The following is a 25427-nucleotide window of genomic DNA, read 5'->3' as shown; positions in this document are numbered from 1 at the left end:
TCCTGCCTCTCCCCTCAGGAAACTCCCCAGTCAGCACTCTAATAGTTTCACTCACACTCAGCCCGTTTTAAACATAGCCATTAATGACGACAAGCATCAACGCTCAGAGGGCCTCCTGAGATGAACCTGAACAGTACTTTTGTCAATTCGCATATCTTGAGCTACCTGTTCTCATCAGACAGGTCTATAATTAGTAAATGGTTCAGTCGGTGAGAGATCCTGACAGCCACAGGCTTTATGAGGCTGTTCGAAAAAACCAACGGAAGATGGAAGGCTAAAAATAAAACCTCGTTCAGATTCTGTTTTAACAATGCTTAACAACGCTTTGAAGATCAAGCCTGTTAGCGCTGACATAATTTGGCTTTCTGCAAAATACTGTTATTGAAAATATGCTCTTTAATACACACATACATTGTCTGCACCTAATTTATGTCTATAACGTGTAATAATGGTAGAAAGTAGTAGAAAGTATGTTCTGCACTTAAGTGTAATTTTGAGATACTTTCACTCAAGCTTTTCCCTTTAATGCTGCTTTATCCTTCTACTTTGCTACACTTCAATGGGAAACGCTGCATCGGTCACTCAACATCATACAGTCCATCTGGCAGCTGCTTACTGTTTACTGTTTGCAGGTTTGTAGATTTTACATTAAAAACATGTGATTGCTTGATAAAACTTGGTTTATTTCAACATGGTAAACAGCCCAAAATTGTATAAAGTCATTAAAAACTAATTACAATATTAAAATGATACTGACATGTCAATGCATCAGCCTCTTTGATAAGAGGCTTTTGTCCAGGATCGTCTTTGGCCCCTGTCTTTTCACATTAGCTGTGGTGATGTCGAGGAAACCCAGCACAGAGTCTGAGCTCGCCATCAGCAATTTATAATCAGCACATTGTTAACACAGGCCTTGGACGATGGAGTGCAAGCTTATTTTTATTATGGATCCAGGAGGATTTTGGCAGAGTGACAACATGCCAAAACTGATGGGTTTTAGCATAACATGGTGCTTTACAGGAGGTGCTGACAAATAGCCTCTTTGCTAATATTTTGATCATACAGCATTGGACTACAATTATTATCTTCAAGCTAGAAAGTTTTCTGCAAATATTAGCTGTCCAGCTGCAGGAGGATGGTATCAGATTTATAGCATAATTACATAAAACTGTTGAACCTTAGAGAAAAGAGCAGGAATAAACTGTATTTTTGGCTAATGTTGACGGAGGGAAAAGTGCAACTGAGTTTGATACCAGTGGGCTATTTGCCACATTACAAAATAAAAGACAGATGTTGTTGCACATTCACCCTTGAAGGTGTCAATCCAGGTCATATAGCAACTCATAAATGAGGCTATCTGTCTTTCATCTCTATTTCACAGATGAGTTCACAATGTCATTATCAGCTGTTCTTTGAAGCTTCTGCTACATCAAACAGCTAGAGCAAACACAATTTGCAATGTATTGATCCTCTTATTAGCAATTCTCCAGCAAAGTGCCAAGTGTCAGACTCGCTGTGAAGCTGCAGAGTTTTTGGATTCAGTAACATCCAGACAAACATGCAAGAGAAGATTATATTTTAAGCTTTCATTGTACACACACAAACTATATTTTTTTCCTAATGCTTGAACATGATCAAGTCAACTGCAACTAATCCTCCAAATCTGGAGTGTGAATTAAAATATTTCTTCTTATCTTATTTAGGTCGAGTGATCAGTGTCAGTCAAACAATCCAAAGCTAACAGAGAAATTAAAGAGCACATTTGACAACTATCATCAAGAGATGAGCAACTGCCTGGAAATATTTGAATTCTTACCTTTATTTGACCCTAAGAAAAATTAACCCTCGTATTTCCAGAAAATGTTACGTGTTTCCAGCTTGTGTCTCTTGTTCTTATGTCATTTTATAGATCATGTGGTAAGAGAAAATCGGTCAAGTATTGACTGTGATATATAGCAGCAGTTGTTAGTTCACATTGTGCCCAATACACAGTGAGTTTTCAAAATGTCAATCAGCAAAAATTGATAGTTATGAGAAAGCTGGTTTGGGCAAAATGTGATCTTTCTGGGATCAGACATCAATACAAAAACAGTTAGACTTCCTGAGTGCATTGTGGGAATGTCTGGAAAATGCAGTGAGGAGAAGCAAGAGCATCGCTGTACAGCATGTCACAGAGAAGATAAATCAAGGTGCAGGAGCATCTAGGAAAAGCTGTGTGCACTGAGGAGCCAAGGGCACTTGTCTTGGCCCACTGAAATAAAAAAAATAAAAAGATGAAATTGAGTTTCTTACTTTGAATGTTTTCTGGATGCTCCACCCCTACCTACATGTAAATGTGGCCCATGTGGACATTCTTCAGTTAAACAAAAGCTGCTACCATCCATCCTTGATAATCATCTGAGCTCAGCAACCTGCACTGTGCCTGTGTTTTATACCGGTCCGGCTTTCTCATCCCCTGCTTAGTGTTGAAAAGTCAATTTTCTCATCCACTGATCTAATTCACTGCACGGATTAATTTGCTCCCCTAATTTGATTTCACAGTAATTTAATAAATCCCTCAAAATTTCATCAGTGTTCCATTCACCTTTGAGAGAAACCTTAATTAGAAACGCTAATGCGTAATTATTCTTTTATTTCTGGCTTAACGTAGCCAGAATGAATAGAATGCAACAAGGGGATGACAACAGATTTCAGCTTCAGAAAATTAATTTCATATCAGCGTGATTACACGAATATGAGAGCGTAATTTGTTTTTTTCCCTGTTTGCATGGAGCCATCATATCTAGCTTGCAGGAGCCTGCAATTAACCTCTGGTGTCCCCTCTCCATGCGTGCAGCCCTCACACAGTGATGGACTCATTACTGCCTCATTAAGGTCACTTTTTTTTAGTGATAACACGTGAGACTCTGCAGAGGGAAACTTTATCAGATCCCTTAAGGATAAGCTCTGTTAAGTCTCTGAAGGAATGTAATAGGAATGTAATGAAGGTTATCATCACACAAACAATACAACCACCTTATTTATAAATCATTATTATATACAGAAACCAGCTTTACAGCTTAGCAACCACTGTTGACCAGACGGAGATGCAAGATCTATGACTCTCCTGTTTGTTCAGGTGGTTGGCTCATAAAAGAGATGATCTTTGAAGTTTGTTGTCATGATGACACAAGCTCAGTTATTAAATCATGCACTCCTGCCATCTAGTGAAGCACTGCGATATTACAAACGGGCTCAAAAGCCTCAGTTGCCCTGTTCCATGAAGGAGCAATGAACTACAGCTGCAGCAAAATTTAATCAGTGGTTCCTCCTTGTGGTAAAGCAAGGTCAGTGCTCTTTTTATCTACCTTGTCATTTTCCTGTTATTTATAGTCCATATCTTGCCAATGGCATTTGTAAATTGCCTGCTCTGCTTCTCGTAGATATGTGAATTATTTGACACATCTGAAAGTAAGCAAGAGGTGACCTACAGATTGGGCTTTCAGCCAAAAGCTGTTGGACAAGGTCAAACTGTATTACAGAGTTTAATCCTAAAAGACATAACAAGGCACCATATCTATTTCTGTCCAAATATTTGCACTTGCACAAAGACACTGGTTCCTTTACAAAATTAAAGAGCTGCTTTTGCTAAAAGGCAATTTCCTAATTTCACTGACAAAATAATAGCAAGTAAAGGTGAACACACTGTTGGACCCCATTTAAATGTTAAAGGTCTGAGTAAAGGGCCCAAGACAAAACTCCATTCAATCTCTACAGTTTTTTGGGGGGCCGTTGTCCTGCCCCTGCAGCAGAGATCAAGCCTCTTCACTCCTTGTTGAGATTAATAGCAGCCACACATGGGGGCCATTAATGTTGAAAAGCCACTGCCCCACCTCGTTCCCAGTGCTGCCCTGGGAGCTACAACCTCCAGAATGGCTCCACTCTCTGAATTAATGGCGCTCACCAGCCACATGAAAAAAAAGTGATTTTAATTATAGGACTTGGTGATACCAGAGAAGAGATGTGAAAGAGAGCAGCAGGGAAACCTTTTGTGCCTTCAGAGGCAGCAGCTGAGCTAATTCAAGAGTTCATTGGATCGTACTCTCGAACATGAGGGTTTTACTACTGGTGAATAAAAATATAAAATACACAGTTAATGTGTGTCAATTTAATGTCCCTCTGAAGTCTTCCTTTTTCCATTAAGGACAAGATAGTTTCTTTATACAGCAGAAGTACAGATAGACATTGGCTCTTGAATAATCAGAGTTGTCCCTCCATCATCATATCTTGTCACTCTTTACGTTACAACATCAACAATCAGTGCTGCTGTTCCCTGCAGGTTGTGATACACTGATGAACAATTTATTGATCCAAGATCTGTTCTTTTGTCACCTTAGACCTGGACTTTACAGTTTGAAACAGAAACTTGAAATGAAACTTCTCTGAGTTTCTTTTAAGTAGAAAAATAAGTACAGACTTTTCTGTATTTGGTGCTGAGGCACCTCCAGCAAATATTTTATTCTACTGCCTTGTAGCCATTTGTCAGACTATGCTGATGGTAGACTGCTGCTTCTGCAGGCCCCCACGCTGGGCTCAGGACGTCTGGCTGCCAATTCTGTAACAGTATCCAAGCAGAGACCGACGGGTGGAGTGAGCCCCTCCAGTAAATGTTCATAACCCACTGTCAGCAGCCAGTAGAGGACTTCCTAAACTTCTAAGGAGTAGCCAAAAGATTCCAGTGTACAAATAAAACAGATGTTCATACAGATTATATTTAAAAATACGCAGACAACTGATTGGTAACTGGTATACAGCAGATTGGTAGCTGGTATACAGCAGCATGGGGACATGCTGCTGTATAAATAGGACATTCAGTGCCAACTGAGCCCTGCAGAGGGCAGGGGGAGACAGCCAGTCCACTGAGCATCCCTTTCACCTGAAACCCAAGAAGCACCTCTTAAAGAGAGTCACTTACAATCAGAAAGCCTCCATTTAATTACAACACACAGGAAATTACCGAGTGAATGGGTCAGGCGCTGATAAGAGGCTGAGCCCTGGGGATGACAGCTCCTGAAACCCGAGGAGCCCCAATCTCAAAGCTGACTTGTCACAAAGGCCAAGCCTGGAAGCCTGACAATCTGATTGTACTGTCATCCAGATTCATAATTAATATATTTATCAAATTAATCGCTGAAAAGAGCCCTGGCCCCCTGAACAGTGGGCAGATTCATTGGCCACTGGCTCGGCTTACAGCTAATAACAGTGTTGTCAGTGAAATAGGCCTGGAGTGGGCCGATGCCCCAGACCTCATGACAGACAAATTGCTCATCTGTGTAGAGATGATATGGGGAATTTAAAGAGTGAAAGAGAGAAAAAATGTCATTGTTTGGTGACAACGACAATTGCACCCTTGTTTCAGGTTGTGAGTACCAAGTTTGAGGAACATGAAAGCCTCCCTTTCTGTTTAGGGGGAGCTGAACATACCTGTTGTTGTACCTCTGGTTTTACAAATCACTCATCAAAGGGACTGTGTCTGTCGCTGCTGCATGTTGTTCAAGTAAAGAAGAATGTCCATAGCATTTCATTGCCTAAATGAAAATGAAACAATGTCATATAACCCTGACTTAGGGGGTCACGCATTTATATTCACCAATCTAGATTATTTTTAATAAGACACAAAAGATGTAGAAATAGTTTTTCTGTATGCAGATCACATTTCTGTTTATGATGGCTCTAGCCAAGAGCTTGAGGGCAGGATGCAAACACCACTAGATGGACTGATGAGAGATAATGTCCTTTAAACTTAAAGTCAACAGAGTCACCCGAAAGAGAAAAAAAAACTTTGTCTAGCTGTGCCAAAATGAGGGGTTCTTTAATTTTAAAGAACATACAATGAGTCACCTGAGCTCCATGAACTAAACCCACAGGATAAGAGGCACATTAGTCAGCTTGTTTTCTCTGTCAAAAGGAGGAATTGTGTAAACTAAAGCAGGAAGGGTTCATGTGGTTCAGTTGGTCCTCTGTACCACATAAACTGAATATAGTTCAGTGCAGTTACTGAATGTGTAAACCTGCACTGGTTTTTGACACAGTCTTGAAGTACTACAACCTCTGCACATCTGCACTAAGCTTTAAGCTTTAAAGACAGCTTTTTGTTCTCCTGCTTTATGAGTTGAATTGGCTTGACTTCACAGTTCTGTCTGTATTTTTATTTTTTAAAAAAGCCCAAATCATATCACTCTTCCTGTGTTGTTGAGGACACAGTGTGTTTAATAGAGCAGACCTTTTCTTTATCAAAGATGTAACCTCATATCCTTTAGGACCTAATTACAAATTGGACACATGTGGTTCAATTTAGAGCGCTAATGAGACTCTTGAAAAGCTGCCGGGTGAAAATGACGGGGCATCTTTTGTCTCCTGGATTCCCATCTGGGCCCCTGAAAAGCATGAAATGGACTGTAATCAGTGGTCATCATCTCAGGTCATCGGCAACTGACTGTGTAACTGTAATTATAGAATAAATTTCTGTGTCACACATACCTCCAAAACTCCCAGAAAATGAAGAACATTGCAGGAAACACACATTAGTGTCATGTTTACTTACTTATTTCCTGCAGAATCAATAGAAGTAAAGATATAAAAGTAACAATAACCAAAGTTGAGAACTAGAAAGCTAAAATGTTGAAAACTTCTGATGATCCTTGTTCAAGTGAACTTATTTCACCTCCTGTTTATAACCTGAAGGTGAAAACAAGGAACATTCAACTAATCCTGCCTTGTTTACTCTGTAATAATGTTGTTTTAACATGTTGTCCTCAGAAGATACTTATATAGTTGGTGTTTGTGCTGTCTGTCAGCAGCTAGTTGAGGCCTTTTCCACTGTGAGAGCTTGGCTGGTTCAGCTCTGCAGGCTGAATGGACCCTCTCTTCACTGCCAACGACTGTACCAGGCAGGTAGCAAATGCTTTTCAGCGGGGCCAGCCTGCATCAGTCAACTTAGCGAGAGGGCTCTCTCTGTAATTGCCAACTATTACAATGTGCGGCATGAGGAGTTCAACACTATTTTCAAACATGATGAAATGGCATCAAGGCCTCCTCTCACATCCAGTGATAATTGAACAATTAAACTTTAGCATACAAATTACCTCTTCATATGGCATAACTAATTACTGAGGCAGGCCAGTCACAAAGAAGGTTCTCTGGGGTCGATACCAGAACTGTTTTTCACACTTTCACGCTTCATTTTTGAGGCCAGGTTTAACTGGGTTTATTACAGCAGGGGGACTATTAGTTGTCTGTTTTGTTAGTAATTTGGCATTCAGCACATTAGCCAAAAACTCCCCTTAAAGGGTTATTTCACCTATTTTGCAAACCTCATTCCAGTACCCTGGCTTTTTTTCAGGTGAAATGGCCCTTATTATACAGGTCATTGAGACCCAGGAACATTTTGAGACCATTTACTTCAGGTCATTCAGCTGCAACCCCTATTAAACATCTTGATTAGACAGGATTTAAATCACACTATTTGATTGGGGCAGTTAAGCTCTTTATACTCTTCACTCTAAAATGCTAATTCTCTCCCAAACGAATGGACGAGAATCCTCAGAGAGCATATGGAGAATCTCTCATATTAATAATTCAAAGGAAATGAGCAAAAATTAGTGAGCAGAGCATCAGCGATGTCGTGCAGCCATTACTTCTGCAAATGAGGTATTTGATTTGAAAGACTGAAAATGGAAAAATCGTCAAATCATGAAAAATGATCGCTCTTTTTTGTACAGTAGGAAACTGAATATCATCTGCTTGTGCATGGCAGTCAGACAAATGTCGGACAAATACATGAAATTCATACCATTATCATTCTCCAGATTATGCTCGTTTCTTTCTTGTAAGTTCACTAAGCCCTCTATGCAATCATAGCTAAGCCCCCAGGTATGAACTCTGTTGCCTAATTAGACTTTAGAGGGGACCTGAAAACCCTCAGTGACTCCTCACATGCACAGTGGAGCTCTTCAGGTGCATTAGGTGAAAATGACATTAACGCTCACAATAGTAGACACAAGGCTTCAGGAACCACTTGAAGCATGCAGCGGACCTGAAGAGGGCCTGTATTTCAGTCCATGACAAAAGGCTGAAGACAACAACACGGGTCTTACAGCAGCAGTATGTATAATGACACCAACATAACCAGTTTCTAATTCCTCAGCTAAATGTTTCTTTTTGGTATTTGGTGGCAAAAACCAAATCAAATGTAGAATTAAAACATGTTTAGAGAATATGAGATTCATGTTATGTGTATTTATTAGTTTATGTTAAATCTGTGTAAACCAAATGAATGGAAATCTTATATGTAATTAAAAAACCTGAATACGGTGTATACGGCGTAGTGATTAACATTGGCTGATTAATTTGGCTAAACATTTGTAATAGTGTAGCAGGGTAAAGTTTATGCAAGACAAACATGCCCTCATGACAATGTTTGACACCATGAACTCCTCCTTGGTGGACATTCAGAGATGTGACAGATAGTGAATTTGATATTAGCTCCAACCGAAAAGGCCAAACTCGGAGCATGAAGCACATTTAATATATAAACATGGCTGCTCACACACACATTTGCAAGTTCCAATACAAGATGATTATATGTGTTGATACGTCAAGGCAAGAGATGAAAATGATTGGAAATGTATCATGAGGTGGTGATTGTAGACAATATTAAACTGCACAAAGAAGCTTTTGTTCTCGAAATCCTGCAGCAGTTCAGCCAGTATTGCCTCTGCTTTAATTTAATATCTATTTATTTTACTCCATTGTATGGGTTTTATTGAGGTTGCGCCTGCTTTATCGCCCCGATCTAAACCAGAAGTGAAGGTCAGGAGGGGCAGAGTGCCTCTGTTTATTGGCTTCCATTGAGCCCATATGAGCTGATTTGGCTATCTGCTCTTGATATTAAGCTCTTTCATAGTATTTTGTGCTATCCGGATATTGTTTATCACCACATTGAGATTTTCAGTGTGTATTTACTGCTGAATTAAATATTCCTCATCACTTTTGTAATATCCTCTCTGTGGGCTCAAGCAGGATGTGAGAATCCTGTTGAATGTGCAAGAAAATCCTTAGTAGATTATCTATGAGTTCAGGGGGAAAAAATACAATATATATTTCATCAGTGCCGTCCCCTATGCTATGAAATGTAAAATTGTATTATTTTCAGGCAACTCTAGGTTTAGCTTCTCCACATTATTTTCAGGCAGCTCTAGGTTTAGCTTCTCCACATCAACATGAAAAGTTTGTTTTTTATACTCTCAAGGGTCACCTAAGATAATTTTAATCTTACACAGTTACGTCATAAAATTAATCATATGCCTTAGAATTTATTGGATTGTAGCCTACATATAATTAAAATTGAAGCAGCTATATAGCTCTCTGAAGTAATACATATTTCTCTTTAAGGGCCAGACGGATTGTGCCATAATCCGCTCACTGGTGTTGAAATTGGTGTTCTACTTACAGCACTGAGAACAGATCCTCAGTCCATAGCATCAGCTGAACAACACGTGGAAATAGCAGGAGCTGTTCCCTGAACGCAGCACGCAAAGCACTGCAGGACTGAGTGACGTGCTCTGACGTCATGTCTCGGGGGGTGAAATACGATGCGGCAGGTGGTGCACGTGGTCTGTTGTTTACTTCTTCCAGGAACGCTGGAAGTGCTGGAGGAGGGGACGGGGGCGAGGGGGGCGGTGAAATTGTGAAACAGCTTTCCTGGATAGAGTTACATTGCTCAGCATTTGGAAAAAAAAAACCGTAGACCGGCGTCAACACCGGGAAAATGCCGAACTGAATTCCCTCATTTTCCCCTCTTCAAAGGCTCTTAAAACAGCGCGAGACCTCTGCTGTACGTGTTGTTTTGTTTCGGAGCTTGTGTGAGTTCAGCGTGCGCTCTTGTCTTTGCTCTTTGTTCTCTCCACAGGGTCCTGAAGTTCAGGTTCAACCGACCAAGTATCGTCAACAAAGCTGTTAACCCTGCATGCAGCCGTTAGCTTGCTTTCAGGATGCCCGTGAAGCAATGCAAATACTGTTTTCCGCTGAATCTGTTTAGCTGAAATTTATACTTAACACATTGGATTTAGCTAAACATATACACCAACATGTTTGATTTGGCTTGAACGTGTATAATACAGTTTACATATGTTAGCATCATTTTGACAGTACGTAACTAATAAAGTCAAACATCTAAAGCTATGCATGTATCTAATTACAAATTATTGTTTACACCACATGATGTCTGCCTTGTCCCTTAAGTGATAATTGTTTTTTTTCCCCAGATAAAGACTAAAATGCTTCAGCTTGGAAACTTGTTTACCCACTTTCATCTCAGCTCCAAAGCCTCAGAAAGTGCCCAAGGCCAGAACCAACCATTCACACATACGCTACCTGAATTTTTACAACATGTTAGGTAAGTATTGAGTTCACTTAAAATTGTAGGCAGTATTTTTATGATAACAGTGGATGGATGTGTTTAAAGTGAAAGGAATCACTCATAGTGACAGATCTGCAGAGAATTGGAACTCAGCTTGGCGGAGCATTTTAGTGTCTCTAAACTCATTGTTTTGGTTTTACGCCCTGCAACTGTACTGTTTTGGTTCACACGCACCACTCTCACACTGTTTTCACTGAAAAGGCTTTGATAAACCCAGTGTGTGTTACCTGCCAAGCATCAAACAGCAGACAGACAAATGCTGCAATTGTTTGCCAGCACATTTGCTACGACAACTTTTTAAGATCATAATATGTCAAAGTTGTGTTTACAGCTTGATCCACTGATCCCAAATGGCCAAAACCCCAAATTGTGCTCATAAACAGTAATTTTGAACTTCCACTGTAGGAAACTCACCGGGCTAAGAAAGGAAGATGTTTACTGCAATCTGCGTATCCCCAACCAGTTTCAGACTACCAAAGATGACATCAACATTGTTATCCTCACAGGTTGGTATCTGTAATGAAATAGTATTTCATTATAGTGCTGAGCAGTTCATCAATATGATATTCTCACTGTGATATAGAATATTAGAATACATTTTATTGACAAATGATTTAGATAGTGCTTCTTTAAGCACCAATATTAATCACTACGCCATATTCAGTGTTAAGGTATTTCTTTAAGTGTATCATATGAATATATTTGAGTTGGTTAATACTATTCATATCATGCCTTAGTCATAGTTTCTCAGGTGAATTTTCAGAAAATGTTTTAAATCACAACATATATTGTAATGTGGCATTACATTCCATGATAGAAGATTTTATCCCCTTTTTATTTATTTATTTATTTATTTTTTTAACGTAGGCCATGGGATCTTCTGCATTGATGTAAAACCCTGGAGAGGCACAGTGTCCACTCACAACCAAAACTGGCATGTGCAAGTGAGAGAAGAGGACCAAAACTTTACCAATACCTGCATTGAGCAGATTGAAGATCCCCTTAAAGCTATCATGGTAAAAAGACGCGTTTAGCTGAAATGTCAAAACAGCACCATGAAAACCTAAATGTCAAACTGTCTGGCACATTTTAGTCCAAGGTCCAATCAATTGTCCAGTACATTGTTTTCAGCCAAAACCCAGCCGTGTTAAGAGATTATGAGTCACCATAACAATTTATATGGAAATTTCAAACACTACAGTGGGGCTTCCTAAACTTCCTAAGTGGGTGCTCTTCATTTGAAAGGCCATAATTATGTTCATAGGAGGAGGGGGGTGAAAGCAGGCAGGTGCCTAAACACAGCTGTCACCTTATGTGCCTGGGTCTGTTTGGAGTCATTCATTTCCATCTCTATAGATGCTCAATTTGGACTGGGAGCTTGACGGAAGAGTCTGATGGCAAACACACTGCTTTATTGCAACAGTTCTGCTTGAATTGGATCTATTAACTTCATTAATCTACACAAAGCGGATACAGCTCGACCGTCTGGGCTAATTTAAGGATATATAATTTCTTAAAATGGATCCTATTAGAGGTTAAATATTTTAAATCTGAGTTTGTGTGTCTTCAAGGTCAGAACTGTAAACAGGACTGTTAAATACAGTGACATCCTGCGTGAATGTTTGTCAGCACAGGCCAGTTTCACTGCTTCCATGCATTTTATCAATAAATGAGATACAAATGAAAGTAACCATAGATTTAACTGTCTTCTCCTCTAGACCAAGACTGCTAACTTATGTGGCCATTTGAAGAGGAGTGGAGTGTCTGTGCGCCAAAACCTTTTCTTCCCCAGGGTCATCTTCCTCTCCCCCAACTGCGAGCTGGAGGAGGAGCTGAGGAAGAAGAGGGAGCTGGTCTCCCACAGCCAGATAGATGACTTCCTCAGATCTTTCACGGAGGGCTACATGGCCTGGATATCAGATGCACTGACGCCCTCCTGGCTCTCTGGTGCGTGGATCCTTAAAACATGTTCATTAATACATCTTGATGTTTCCAAATGAGCTTATTTCAGAAATTGACAGAATAAAACAGAGAGCTGTGAAAGAATCAGGAAAAATGACAGTAAAAAAAAAAAATCAACCTGTTTCCAAAATGCATCCACTTTTTTTTTAACAGCGCAATGAATTCCACCATAGAATATAATTAAATTAAGTAGGCTTCTGGCAGGAATGTTACCAGGTCAACTTGTGTGTTTTGTCCTGCAGGTCATCTGTCGTACAGGCAGATGGAGTCAGTGCGGGAGGTCCTGAGGAGGGTGGGAACATGGGATCTGGTGCGGCTGCACTGTGGCGAGCAGCTGAAAGGAGACTACCAGGGCTGCCAGTACATCGCTCTGAACCGACAGGAGACGGACACGCTTGAGTTTTCCAGAGTCAGGACCCTGTCAGCTGATTCACTGTGGGCCCTGCTGGGACATGTTCCTCAGGTCAGTCCACTGCAGTGGCTCTGATGAGCTACCAGGACCAGGTACTGTCTGTAAATTAGGGTTGAAAGCTGTGTCAGTGGCTCTAAATAATAATGTGAAGCATGAAGTCCAACATGAATCAGAAGACCAGCAGGTGGCAGTAGTACTTTATGACTATCTCATTCAGTTTTCAGTCATTCCTCTCATGTCCAGGGAACTGGAAAAACACAGGTTTTAGGTTGAAGACCGCAGAACATCAGAGCAATTTTACAGTTATTTTAGAACAATTAGGATCGTTTGTAATTTAAAAATGTTACCACATTGCTGTGTGAATATCTAATTAAGTGATTACAATGCAGTTTTGGCCAAGAGCCATTCAGTTAAAGAAAAAAGAAGAGATTTTACAGCTGTTTTTCACCACACCATAGAGAGATCGTTTATAATTATCAAGCTAAGTTCAACTAATTATAGGTTTTATTTATTTAGACGTAAAGCCATTATAGTGTCATAGTGATCCTTTTTCCATTTAAAAAATAGTTATTTCACATGTGAATATTTATTTCACAAAAGCTGAATGAGGCTTCTTTTAAACCTGTTTGACTCTCTCAGATCATTTACATTAACACTCCTGGTGTTAATTACTGTCTTAACTCCTCAGTTTATACTGAGGCAAGTCATTCTGCTTGCCTGCAAGGCACCTCATTAGCTGGTGATTGAATGTAATATCATGGCAATTGCACCATCTAAAAAGCATCATCTGAGCCTATTCATGTTCTCAGATCAGTTGATATTTCGGATTATTGTTGTCTATGTTATTGCAAGGTAGTGAATGGATGTGGCTAATTACTTAAATGTTGTCTCTCCAGGTGGCATGAAAGGAAATCTGAACTGTCACCATGGCAGTGAATATAGAGGTGCAGTAGTTGAATCCGAGTGGTTATGATATTCACACAAAATAATAGTTGTTTTGTGACTTTTTTACTTAAAAACATTCACAAGCATAGAAGTATTGAATTATTATTTGTGCCGTCGTGCTTCAGTCCTGCTTGTTGAATGAATTTGTTGAATGAACATAATGTAAGACAGACAAAGGTCAGAGCTCTTAAGGTCCTGTGAGGATCACCCCTGCTCAGCAGCCATTACAGATTCACACCCACTCTCAGCACCCAAACACTCAGCCTGGGCTTTCCTTACAGACTCCACTCAGGCTTTATTTTGCGCCCCTACCCCCCACCTCCTACCCCAAGCACCCAGACTGTATGTATTCTCCCCTCTCGCCTCCAGCTGCTGTGCATTTGATACATGACCCAACAATCATTAGACAGTCTTCAGCGGGCCCTTTTCTAGCCCAAGGGGACACACACGACGACAACGAAATCTATTATTTTCGAAGAAATGTTCCTAAATGGAGGCAGTGTGCGGCACATTTTCAACCCATATTTCCCAGAGATGTGTGACTTAGAAAATATATGGTAAATATCCTATTTCTCTGTCTGTCCTACCCCACTTGGTATGTTCAAATACACAAATATATATATATGTATATATATTTGTTTTACATCATCAGATTCCAAATATTCAGCTGCAGTAACCAAAATCTAACAAGTAGATTTTGCATCTGGATTTGTGCAATCAGCTTAAGTAAAACAGATTAAGATTCTGCTCCTTTGGACTTCATGACTGTGTCAACCCTTGTTCTTTCGAAAAAAAAAGATCCTTGCTTGTGTGTAGCAGCTGTGAGGGGATGCTGGGGGGCGGCAAAGAAACCTGATAGCTCCCCCAGGCGTATTTTCAGAGCCCAGAAATAATGCATGCTTTTGATTTGTTACTTGTAAACACAGGCTGGAAGATCTGCGATATGACCTACAGTTTCACTCAGGCATCTGTTTGGTTGTAAGAAGTGGCACCAGATGTATCCACAAAGCCACCGTGGAGGCACTAGGTGTGTTTTCTGTGGGCTCAGTCAATTACTCTGTGGAGAATGGGATGTCTACATGTCCCCAAAGTGGAGAATGATTGAGTAGAGTGGCTGTAATTTATTAATTATAGTCTATATTCTTAGACCACGGTTCTGGCTTCATTCAATTTGTATGGATTGAGGGGTAATTACAGTGTGTGTGTGTGTGTGTGTGTGTGTGTGTGTGTGTGTGTGTGTGTGTGTGTGTGTGTGTGTTAGGGAGAGAGAGAAAGAGCTTAAGATCCATTCATGTCATGATTTAAAGTGCAGGTTACTTATGTTGTTCATCTTCATGTCGTCTCCTATTCTGAAATTTGACTGTTTCATGAAGCCTTTGTACAAGTTTATATGATCCGGTTTATTCAGGAGGTGCAGTAATGGAGCCCCTGCGATTAAAAGTCCTAACTCATTGTCAGCGTATAGAGCATCTACTAATTGCATAGCTGAGAAACAACAATTGAGTTCCTTCGACCGTAACTTGACTACACCACCCTGTCAGCTGATTAACAGAAGCAAAGCCACCAAGCGAAAAGCCGCAAATTCACTGACAACATCTCAGCTAACAAATAATCAGGCCTCGTTTGCCAGAGATACATCTCGTCTCTCTGACCGGCTACAGATTCCACACAGATGTAGCTTGTTAATTTAACTCCATGCTGACATTCCTCTCTGTTTGGCCATCTCCCAGGCTGCACGCGTCACAGGCCTGTAATGGACAGGCTGGTGCACTCCGTGCTTAGCACAGAAAAGGCAGAGAGGGGAGACATCAACCGCTTTGTGGTGATAATGAATGGAGGCACACAAAAGACCAGGAGCTGGCCATTTACAAAGCCTGCAAATTCTGCAGCCTAAATAGATAATATTGTCAGCCGCCGTGGCTTTTTGGTCTTTTTATGTAGAGAAAAAAAAGAATATTTAGCCATTTGAAGAAAACATATGCAGTACCCATTTCTATTAATTATAAATAGTTTATAATTATAATATATGACAAAAACTATGTTTGGAGTATAAACAAAAAAAATCTATGTGCCTGTAATTTCTCTGAATGCCTGAGTACGTGTAAATGGATATTTCTTTACCACAGAAACAAGACAGGTATATATATTTTCAGTTACCAGACATGAACCAAGAAAAGTGTACTTAAAAGTTGTTTCACTAAAAGTGCAATTTATCAAATTGTCAGTCCTGTAGAGCTCACTGTTCATCGGGTTCATCAAATACTCAGTTAAACCCGGTGGAAGGATGATGTCTGTACTAAAGAAAAGTTTAAAAGAAAAGTTTTTTGAAGAATTTCACAGAGAAAAAGATCTATTAGCTGCACAGCATTTTTCAACAAAAATGAAAATTGTGGGGAAATTACCAGGATGTTCTGTAATTGCAGCATCGCTCTCGAAAAGGAAACTGGAATTGGAAATAATTTGCACCGGAGTGTGTGTAGGAAGCTACAGAGGAAAGCTAACCATGCAATTACACATGAGAAGAGTGCTGCAGCATCACAAGTGTCTGTAATGAACTAGTGAAGACACCAGCACTTACACAGTGGAAGGCAATGATAAAAGCTACCTTGTAATAGCGTGTGATTAAACTTGGTAAAATCTATTTTTTCACTCGAGCACTAAACCACAGTGAAGAGTCCCGTGGAGAGATTCTGCATCTGTCAGTTTGAAGATGACTCAATGTGTTTCCTCCAAATTCATCACCCAGCATGCAATACCAGTCATTTTAGAGGGCTCTTCAAGCGCTCTTTTGTTAATTTAGTTAAACATCAACCGCTAGAGTTCATGTTTTACACATTCCTACTTAACACAGGTGGAAATTGAGTTTGAGTAAATTTGAATACATGTTTAAAATAAAGCTCCAATCCATTAATATTCATTACAAAATAATTTCTTTGAATGTGGAATGAGCAGCAGTTTTGCAAGACACACAGCAGGTAATAATATTAAAACTATTGTATACATATACTGTATTGTATACTCATTGCAAAAAAAAAAAAAAATCACAGCAAAACTGGACGACGTGGTAAAAAATATAGTTGGATAAAACAAGAAATGTGAAAACATCACTTTTGGCCCTGGGATTTTTTTCTGACATTTTATAGACATCACAATTAATCAAGAAAATAATCTGCACATTCAGTAATAAAAATAATCATTAGTTACAGCCCTAATGATGTGATCATATTCAAAGTCAATGAACAATATTATTGAATAATTTCCCAGCCCTATACAATGGCATATCTAACAAGACCATATAGGGTTCATACAGGATTTTCTTATCACTGGGTTTCTGACATTGTCCAATTTGGCGTCAGATGCTGGATTTAGTATCTAATGGAAACTTTTCTTTGGTCACTGGCCAAAATGTTAATTTTATCTCAGTAAGCTCAGCTATTTGTTTTTGGGGATTCAGGATATTACAGTGATCCCCACAGTATGGGCTGTGCGATATGATCAATAGGGATTCATGAATAATGAAGAGGCCGAGTGGAGCAGAGACACTTAATTACAGTTTCAAAAGCCATTCTCGTTAATTGAGGAGAATAAAGGTGGTGAAGTGGACTGAATGGCAACATTTAGAATTTTTATCTGTGACTTTCTGTTTTTCTGTTATTATTATTACACAGCAAGAGACCCCCCCCGAAAAAAAACACCAGCTGATAATTGGTGTGTTCTCACTGTTTTCTCCAACTGATGAATTTCTGAGTTTGGAATCTAATATCATAGTTTATTTTGTGTGCTCAGTCCATTTCCTCCGACCACCTGTGAGCAGACTATCGTTCTTTTAATGTAAAGGCTAATTTGCTGCATATGCAGACAGTGTGTGGCCACTGTGTGCAGCAGATACAGTACATAATTGACAGCCCTGCCATCTGTTACAGTTACGTGAAATTATGGATAAACTAGTTAACAGACACTTTGGCCCATTGTCTGTTGTTTTGATAATCACCCTTAATAACGGACGGCATCAATATGGTCTTTAAACCTGATTTGGGAGTTAATGGAGTCAGATGGGGGCAGTCAGTGTATGCTCTGGGGGTAATGCTGTTAGAGATGTTCATAAAGAGCAAATTAAATCAGTCATAGATTGTGCCCTCTCAAGTTAGCCAGACAACCAGACCCATTGAGGAGAAAAAGGAGGGGGATTCATATTTTAACCTCTCGCAGAAAATGCACTTATGTGGATGGAAATAAAGTCAGAGCCGGGTGAATGGATGTAAATGGTTATTGCCGAGAGTCTAATGGCTTCCTGTTAGCTAAGGCAGGTTGTTTGGAAGCAGAGACGTAGCTATTCAGAACTTAACCAGTCATTTTTTTGCATTTGTGGCCTCAGACAAATGCAGTTATGGACGTAGACGGTAATGTCACCAAACCAAAGTTTAGGCATCTTAATGGGTGGTGCATAACTGGAGCACATAAGAGTTCAGTTATGATGTTTGAGTATTTCATGCAGAAAGTATTGTGTTGATGCTTCAAACAAACAGTTATTGGCCTGATGCAATTCTGGGGGTTAATTTACTCTCCTCCAGTACTGAAACAATTAATCAATTAATCAATTAGCAAAGTATTGTTTAACAGCTAATTGTTTTGGTCAGTTATTGAGGGAAAACATTCCCCGGGTTCCAGCTTCTCAGTTATGAGGATTCCCTACTTGTCTCTATTCTATTAACCAGTATCAGAAAAAGAAATTGTTTCAAACCTGGTCTCCTCATTCAAGTAGATACTGATGCAAAGACTAATTCTTTGTGTTGATGTATCAGTTAGCAAATTTAATCCATCAATCTAGTAAAAGCAAAGAAATAAAGCAACTCAGATTGCTCAGGTTTCAGCAAAAAATCTACACTTTAAAATCACAGCAATCTCACTAATCAACAGGACTCCCTCCTCTGTCAGGTTTACCTGTACTTGTAGATAGTGCTCTCACTGTCATTTAATTAAAACTTTAATTAATTAATTACCTCTACTGCTGCTACACTGCTGAGAGTGAAATGTGTGCTCAGGCCACAGTAAACAGATATTTGAAAATGGCAGAAATTGTTTAACTTGTTGAACCATTTGCTATTCATCCTACTCTCATAGAGATTCATCTGAATTATAACAAAAGGATTATTTATGATCTCTAGAGCCTTGTGATGGATTTATTTTCAACATCATGTTTTTTTTTTTAGTATAGTTTTGAATTGCCGGGCTGTTTTGAGGGAAGGGAGACACCATATTTGTAAGGTGTCAGATACTGTAGATACTTTCCCTGTGAATTGTACGTGTAATAATTTTAGGACAGGGCGTTCTTTTTGAAAAGGACCACAATGACCGAAAAGATGAAAGTCTAATCTAAGGATACCTACACTACATGTTATAGTCGGTGTACTGATTAGTTGATTTGTTCCACAAGTCTATGAAAGTTCCAAATAGAGTGAGGTTCCCTTTGGCTGAACAGTTCTTGGTACAAGTTTAATTTGTTTTTATTTTGTTTAAAAGATGGAAATAGAAAAGTTATTTCAGTGTTTGGTGTCATATTTTAACTCTTATTACAATTATTGCATATATTTTATTTTAGAGTAATGTCAAAAATATAATTATCATAATTTTCTTCTTATTTCTGAAATGTTAATGAGTCAATAAATCCAATCTACAATCAAACTGAAAAAAACTTCAAACATCAAACATAAAAAAAAAACATCAAACCACCAAGTTCAAGATTTGAATTGAATCAAATCACTGATAATCTACTGATTCGCACCCTCTTAGCAGGTCATTAATATTCGTCTAGTGAGCCAAACCACACAGTGTTTACCTAATTGCCTTGTTACATCCAGCTGAAATGATAAAGAAACACTTCTGGTCTAGTTCCATCTCGTTTGGCTTGTCGACAAAGACGTTTGGTGCGCCAGAGGTGTGCTACTCAGTGTTCCTCCCCATCTGTGTCTGGTGAGACACGGCGCGGAACAAAGAGGCCGTCGTCTGAAGCTGGTGTGGCGTTACGCTCACTCAGAGTTCACCTGAAACACTGCACCCATGGCTCCAGGTAACAGCCCCTGCTGACTGATACCCTACTGGGATTCTTTGACTTTATCAGGGAAAGAATCTGAACTTTGTGAATGGCAATACACGCAGGTGGTGACACGTCCCTACCCAGTTACACAGTTCCTCACATTATTAGCATTCATCAGACCTGTCAGACCCTCAATGGCAAGTGATGGCACAATTTATACTGAAACAATTAGTTGGTCCACAGTGCAAAGTTTACGATGCATGTTTATTTGTTTTGTTTGAGAGGTAATTTGAGATTTCAGGACTGTAACTACGCCAGATGAGAATCTGTGCCATAAACATCCCTACAGGTAGAAGACAAGGAAACCAGTGGAGACTGCTATCAGCTATTTGTTTCTTTTTTGGGGGGAATGTAGAATGAGCTGTTGTCTTAGGTTTAAGAGGGTAAAAGGTGAACAGTGAACCAGAGACAGGATTTATGATTGTGAGCAGACGGTAAATAAGAAGATGGAGTTTGTCTTGTTGAAATGTGAGGAGTGATGTCATTCACACGACTCCCCCGACACCGAAAGTGAGAGGCTGATCAGGGGTAGACACTGTTAGGTGAGCTCTGAGCCCTTTGTGTGACACCCAACCTTAGCCCCAAGGGTCCTATCCTGGGCATGAAGTGTTATACAGACACATACACACACATTAAGGCCTGTCTGTGCTTGAAATAGTAATGATTCTCGTACACTTGTTGACAATTCACGGTCAAAAGTGAGACATCGTTAGTAACTATTCATCCGTTCAGCTCGGCTTGTTGAAGGTTGTGCAGCTGTGACATGCTGCTTTTCATCTTAAATGTAGGATGCAGACTGCACTTTAAATAACATATTTTTATGTCAGCAGCTCTTTTACACTTTGGTCTTCTGTTAATAAGACACCGTATCGTCTTTACCCTCAGACACTTGCCTCAAGTGGCTGAAAGGGTAACATGTAGTAACAGTTCTTGTACCTGACATATCATCTCTATAGGACAACACCTGGCAGGCAGGAAGTCTAGACCACACAGAACCCCCCTCTTTGATTTGATGCCAGAGTTGGTAGCATCCTTCCTGTATATGCCATACAGGAAGGAAGGTGACCAAGGTTGATGTATATCAGACTGCTTTTGGTGCTCTCGATTTCAAATCATACTGTGAAAATTTTCTACGTCCATTTTAGCTTAAATCCTCCTCTGCTATCATGAATTGTTAGTTGCCCCTTTACAAATTTCATTGGTACATTCCCAATAATATTTTTGGAAGAAAAAATCTTTTTTTTTTTTTTTTAATAAATTCCATACCATTTTCTTATAATCAGGTTCCAGATTATTGAATGCAGGTAGTAATTCAGTTAGAATGATTGTCTTCTATGTAGATGTTGATGTAGACCTGGATCCTGTGGCAAATTTCTGAACATTTTCTGTTATTAAAAGAACATTTTGAGGATTGTGCCTCCTTGATGGAGGTAAATGCTCTTTAGCTGCTTTCCCCGCATCTGCAGTGGTGTGTGTTTCATAGTCTCTCATGCTGCTCTTGCTATATGAAGTGAATAGTTTTTCTGCTTCTGTCCGGGCTTGAATATGATGCAGAACCGGTATTGTGTTTGTGCCTCTGCAGCGCCACAAAGATGGAAGTACTCAACTTTAGTTCCATTAAATTATTTAATTGCCAACTATTACGTTTGGCTGTGATTTGTTGGAATAATCCCTCTCTGATGGTTTTGTGTTGGTTTATACGCCTCTCTGCCACCAGCTGTCATGAAGCTATTTTTTCATGCATCCCAAATTAATAGACACTCACTCACTCTGAAGTGTCTGATGCTATTGTAATATGAGCCATGTGGCATTCGGCCAGGGCTGCAATATAAGACACAATTGTTTAGTTTTTTTCTCTCTTTCTCCCTGTTTTAATGCACAGTAATAAGTAAGTAAATGGTGGAAAGATGTGTGTCTGAAATCGCAGTGGCCTTTGTTGCAGATAATTAGGTTAGCAGCCAGAGTGTGCAGGTGTTGAGGGTGTGCTGTGTGCTTGTGTTGTGTTATCGACTTGCTCATATTCGTAGGCTGTCAGGGGTGTCGCACTTCCCATCAGTCCCAAAGCTCACCAACCTCTTCACTATTAAAATGATCACTTTCAATAGCAGACAAAGGAAAGAGGGAACATATCTAGTGCAGGGTATTTTCCCCACCTCTAATGCTTATCTGCCTTTTGATGTCGGTGTAATAAAAGGCCTATTGGGCTTCCACAATGACCTGCAAAATGGACAAGGGCCGATATACTGGGTTCTGACTGTCGCTACCATTAACTAAAAGGCCCAGACATTATGGAGAGCCGGGGATGAAAGAACATGGAAAAAAATAATAATTGAAAAATTGCCTAATGCTAAAGTGAAAGAAAATGGAACTGTGAAAAGGCACTGTAATATTCTGTTATCCCCTGTAAATGCAGCCAAACAAGAGATGCAGTGAGGCATTCTTTTTGAAATGGATGTGGTTCAGTTACCTGCATGTCTAAATCTAGTTAAGGCTTCCATTGTCAGGCTCAAACATAACAGGCAGTTTTGATGTAGTGTTAAAGCGTATTATGCCCTACAACCTACATAAAATCAAGAGAGGTATGACTCCATTCAAGATGTGGAGGGGAATTAAAAAAGCTGACAGTGAGAACAAGGTTAATTTAATATTTATTCTGTTTCAGACTGCGGTTGGATCACTTTTCCAACAGAATTGCACAATATTTTTGCAGTGTTAAGGAAAATGTGACAGTTGATTTTCTGGAAAGCCATTTAATTGAACAAGTAATTGATTCCCTAAAGAGTATCTAAGTATTATTTTCAAATAAAAGGAGAACTGATTTGTTTTATCATGTAATACCAAATAGAAAACTACTGATGTCTTGAAACTACGAGGGACCTTCCCAATAAGCATGGTATAGAAGGAAAAAAATCTGTTAATCGATTGACTGATGACAGAAAATTGACATTTTTTTAGACTTTTCAATCAATGAATTCATTGGGAAAATAATAAGGAGATTGAAAATAATGAAAATATTATTTGCGAATTACATGTAATCTAGAGTCCAGTAACAATCAAATTTAGACCTGTTTTGCCCTAAATACCAAATCACCAAATCTATTCTTTCTGGGTCAAAATGGACTTCATGTTTGCCAGTCACTGACTAAGCAACAGCTTGAATATGTAGTGGTCAAAGGTGAAAGTCATGAGTGTCTGCTTTGCTCTAACCAGAGGTCAGGAGGTCTGAGTCAGGGTCATGACCCCAGGAAAAGTCCTGAAAGTCCAAGAAAAGCACCTTGTTTTCAGCCTTATGAAGAGCAAAGCTTTTTTAAATTCTCACTTTTTAACCTTAATAATCTGTATTTCCTGTTTACTTTCCTCTTTCCTACTCTGCAGGTAACAGTTAAAATGTATAAGCGTGGATCTCACGGCTGGCTGGGTAAGTCCCTGAGCGCCACTACCACCATCCCATCCAACACCTTTGTGATCTTCAGAATCAGTGGGGAGGAAGCAGATGCCAAAATCCCAGCAAACACCATTCACAGCATCACACTCAGCATATGACTGTGTTCATCATCAATAAAGAGGATAGCCATCACAGCAAATGTGCAGATGAAAAAACCAAACTCTTTATTAACTCAAACCCAATCACATTTTTACTGAGTGCCTTTTACTATGCAGTGTTTGTATTTTGTCATATTGAACTAAGAAAAATTTCTGAATGTCTTTATGTGAACATTTATTGAAAAAAAGAAAAAGCCCCATTCGCCAGTTTTCCCTATCCTCTGATCCCTGGTGGCAATATTATGTTAATGAAGATGGTTTCCGACAATTAGCCTGATTAACTTTCTCTTGTTTTGAATTTCTAGGGCTAGCCCACACTTTACACTAGCCATTAATTAATCATTATGTTAGCTGATTGTGTCACATCAGTTCAGGATTGAAGTGTTTAATGTGTTAATTGTGGCAGTTAAAAACTGGTGGCCTCTGGTACGATGAGGGCCGAGCATGTTACTGCGTCTGTGGGTTTAATGGGAAGTGATTTACGGTCTGTTTAGACGGTGTAACTGTAAGGTGCTTTATTAATATGCTCTACTGCACAGAGGAGACGATAACGTATTCAAGAGCGCACAGGCGCAGCCACCAGCACCATTCATAACTGTGTCTGAGTCACTTTCCATCAGTTACCCTGGCTTACACAGCTGCGCTAACAGCTAGCAATTGTATTTACTGGGCCTGGTAGTGGCCAAAATGAAGTTATTTCCATCAAGATATCAGTGCCTTTAGCTAATGCAATAGAGGGAGCTCTCTGTGTTGATGGTATCTCTTTGCATGGCATCTCTCTACCTGAAACATCATTACACTGTACTCAAGCTCCTCACTTTTTCAAATGTCTGTTTACTGTTTTACCTGAGGGACAGATCATTGGTAGTTGTACAAACAGCGTTGTGTTGTTTGCACTGGCAGGTGCACATTTTTTAGACTCTGGTTGTCAGTCAACATTGCTTGAATTTGTAAGCATTTTGATTAATTCATTGTCATTGTATATTTAAACTTCAATACTAAAGAGTTCCTCAGGAACAGTTCTCTCCACAGCACTTGACAAACAATATTAGATGATCTGGGATTAGAAGGAAATTACTATATGTAATTCTGATAAGTGGTAGGTGCATGCAGGTTTTACTGTATTTTTCATTATGGAATATATTAAAATTGATTGATTGATTGTTTTTTTTTTAAACGCACTTTCAGCATCAAGCCAACTCAAGAAGCATGATTGCTAACCATACTCTTCAGTTGATTGATATAAGCATGATGGTTTTATTCATTGGTGTGTGTTTTTTTTTTTTTTTGTCATTGTGTTTTTAAGTTTACATCTATTTGTACTATATGGTGTCATAATAAACAGATTTAATGATTCAGTGCCTCTCATAATGATTTGCATAATGAGTTTCGGATAAGGTGGCCTTCTTTCACCTGATGGCGTCCTCCATAATATTCAGTCATTTGTCACTGCTGGGTCACAAGGTTTCTTGGGAGCTTCATTTAGGAGATGGAGGGCGTGCATCAACAGCTCACTCTGCTCTTTGAAAGCATGCAGCACGTCTCCGTCTGCGGTAAGAGACTGGAGATTAGGGATGGATGACTGGCCACAGGGACAAAGCGAGCTCTGTTGGGCGGCGTAGTGGCGACTGGGGTGAAGCGGGGGAGCTGAGCGGAAATGGACATGGAGATCAGACCAGAACATAGTGTGACAAGGTAACAAGGTAAACTGATCCAGGCTGCAATTCCTCTGAAAACTGAATCAATGAGGGTTCTGTTAAAATGGAAATCCTCCCGGATATCGAGTTTAAGTGAATCTATAGTAAAATACATTCAGCTGTAATTATGCAGTTGGTTTCTTTTGCAGTAAACATGTACATCATGTAACCCATAGATAAATGTTCCACTCCTCTGTAAGTTGCATATTTTGACACATATAAAGACTTGGTGAGCTGGTACATCCAGTAAGTGAATAACTAGACGTCTTGACCCTGCAACAAGGCCAGGTGTCCAACTCTGGCCTCCTGCCATTC

The 25427-nt window shown here is 39.6% G+C and overlaps 1 protein-coding gene across 2 annotated transcripts; it reads left to right on the top strand.

The window, feature by feature from the left end:
• Positions 1-9751: 9751 nt before the first annotated feature.
• On the top strand, positions 9752-24745 carry si:zfos-911d5.4. 2 transcript variants are annotated; one of them, XM_041066450.1, is made up of 7 exons: positions 9752-9874; positions 10305-10435; positions 10865-10965; positions 11327-11475; positions 12178-12406; positions 12664-12884; positions 23248-24744. In XM_041066450.1, the coding sequence occupies exons 2-7, from the start codon at positions 10317-10319 to the stop codon at positions 23413-23415; spliced, it is 987 nt and encodes a 328-aa protein (XP_040922384.1). In that variant the 5' UTR covers positions 9752-9874; positions 10305-10316; the 3' UTR covers positions 23416-24744. The 2 variants fall into 2 exon arrangements, with proteins under 2 accessions (XP_040922384.1, XP_040922383.1); XM_041066449.1 differs by having other exon boundaries at positions 9778-9902; positions 23248-24745.
• Positions 24746-25427: the final 682 nt, after the last annotated feature.

Source organism: Toxotes jaculatrix, chromosome 21 (genome assembly GCF_017976425.1).
Source record: "Toxotes jaculatrix isolate fToxJac2 chromosome 21, fToxJac2.pri, whole genome shotgun sequence".
Taxonomy (NCBI): Eukaryota; Metazoa; Chordata; class Actinopteri; family Toxotidae; genus Toxotes; species Toxotes jaculatrix.
The sequence above is the reverse complement of the archived record's forward strand: the minus strand, read 5'-3'. Positions and strand labels throughout refer to the sequence as shown.

Bases quoted from the DNA above. Each gene is read 5' to 3' on its own strand.
- si:zfos-911d5.4 (XM_041066449.1), top strand. From the start codon at position 10,317: ATGCTTCAGCTTGGAAACTTGTTTACCCACTTTCATCTCAGCTCCAAA. The intron at 10,436-10,864 runs GTAAGTATTGAG...CTTCCACTGTAG, and splicing joins GAATTTTTACAACATGTTAG to GAAACTCACCGGGCTAAGAA. The intron at 12,885-23,247 runs GTCAGTCCACTG...CCTACTCTGCAG, and splicing joins TGCTGGGACATGTTCCTCAG to GTAACAGTTAAAATGTATAA.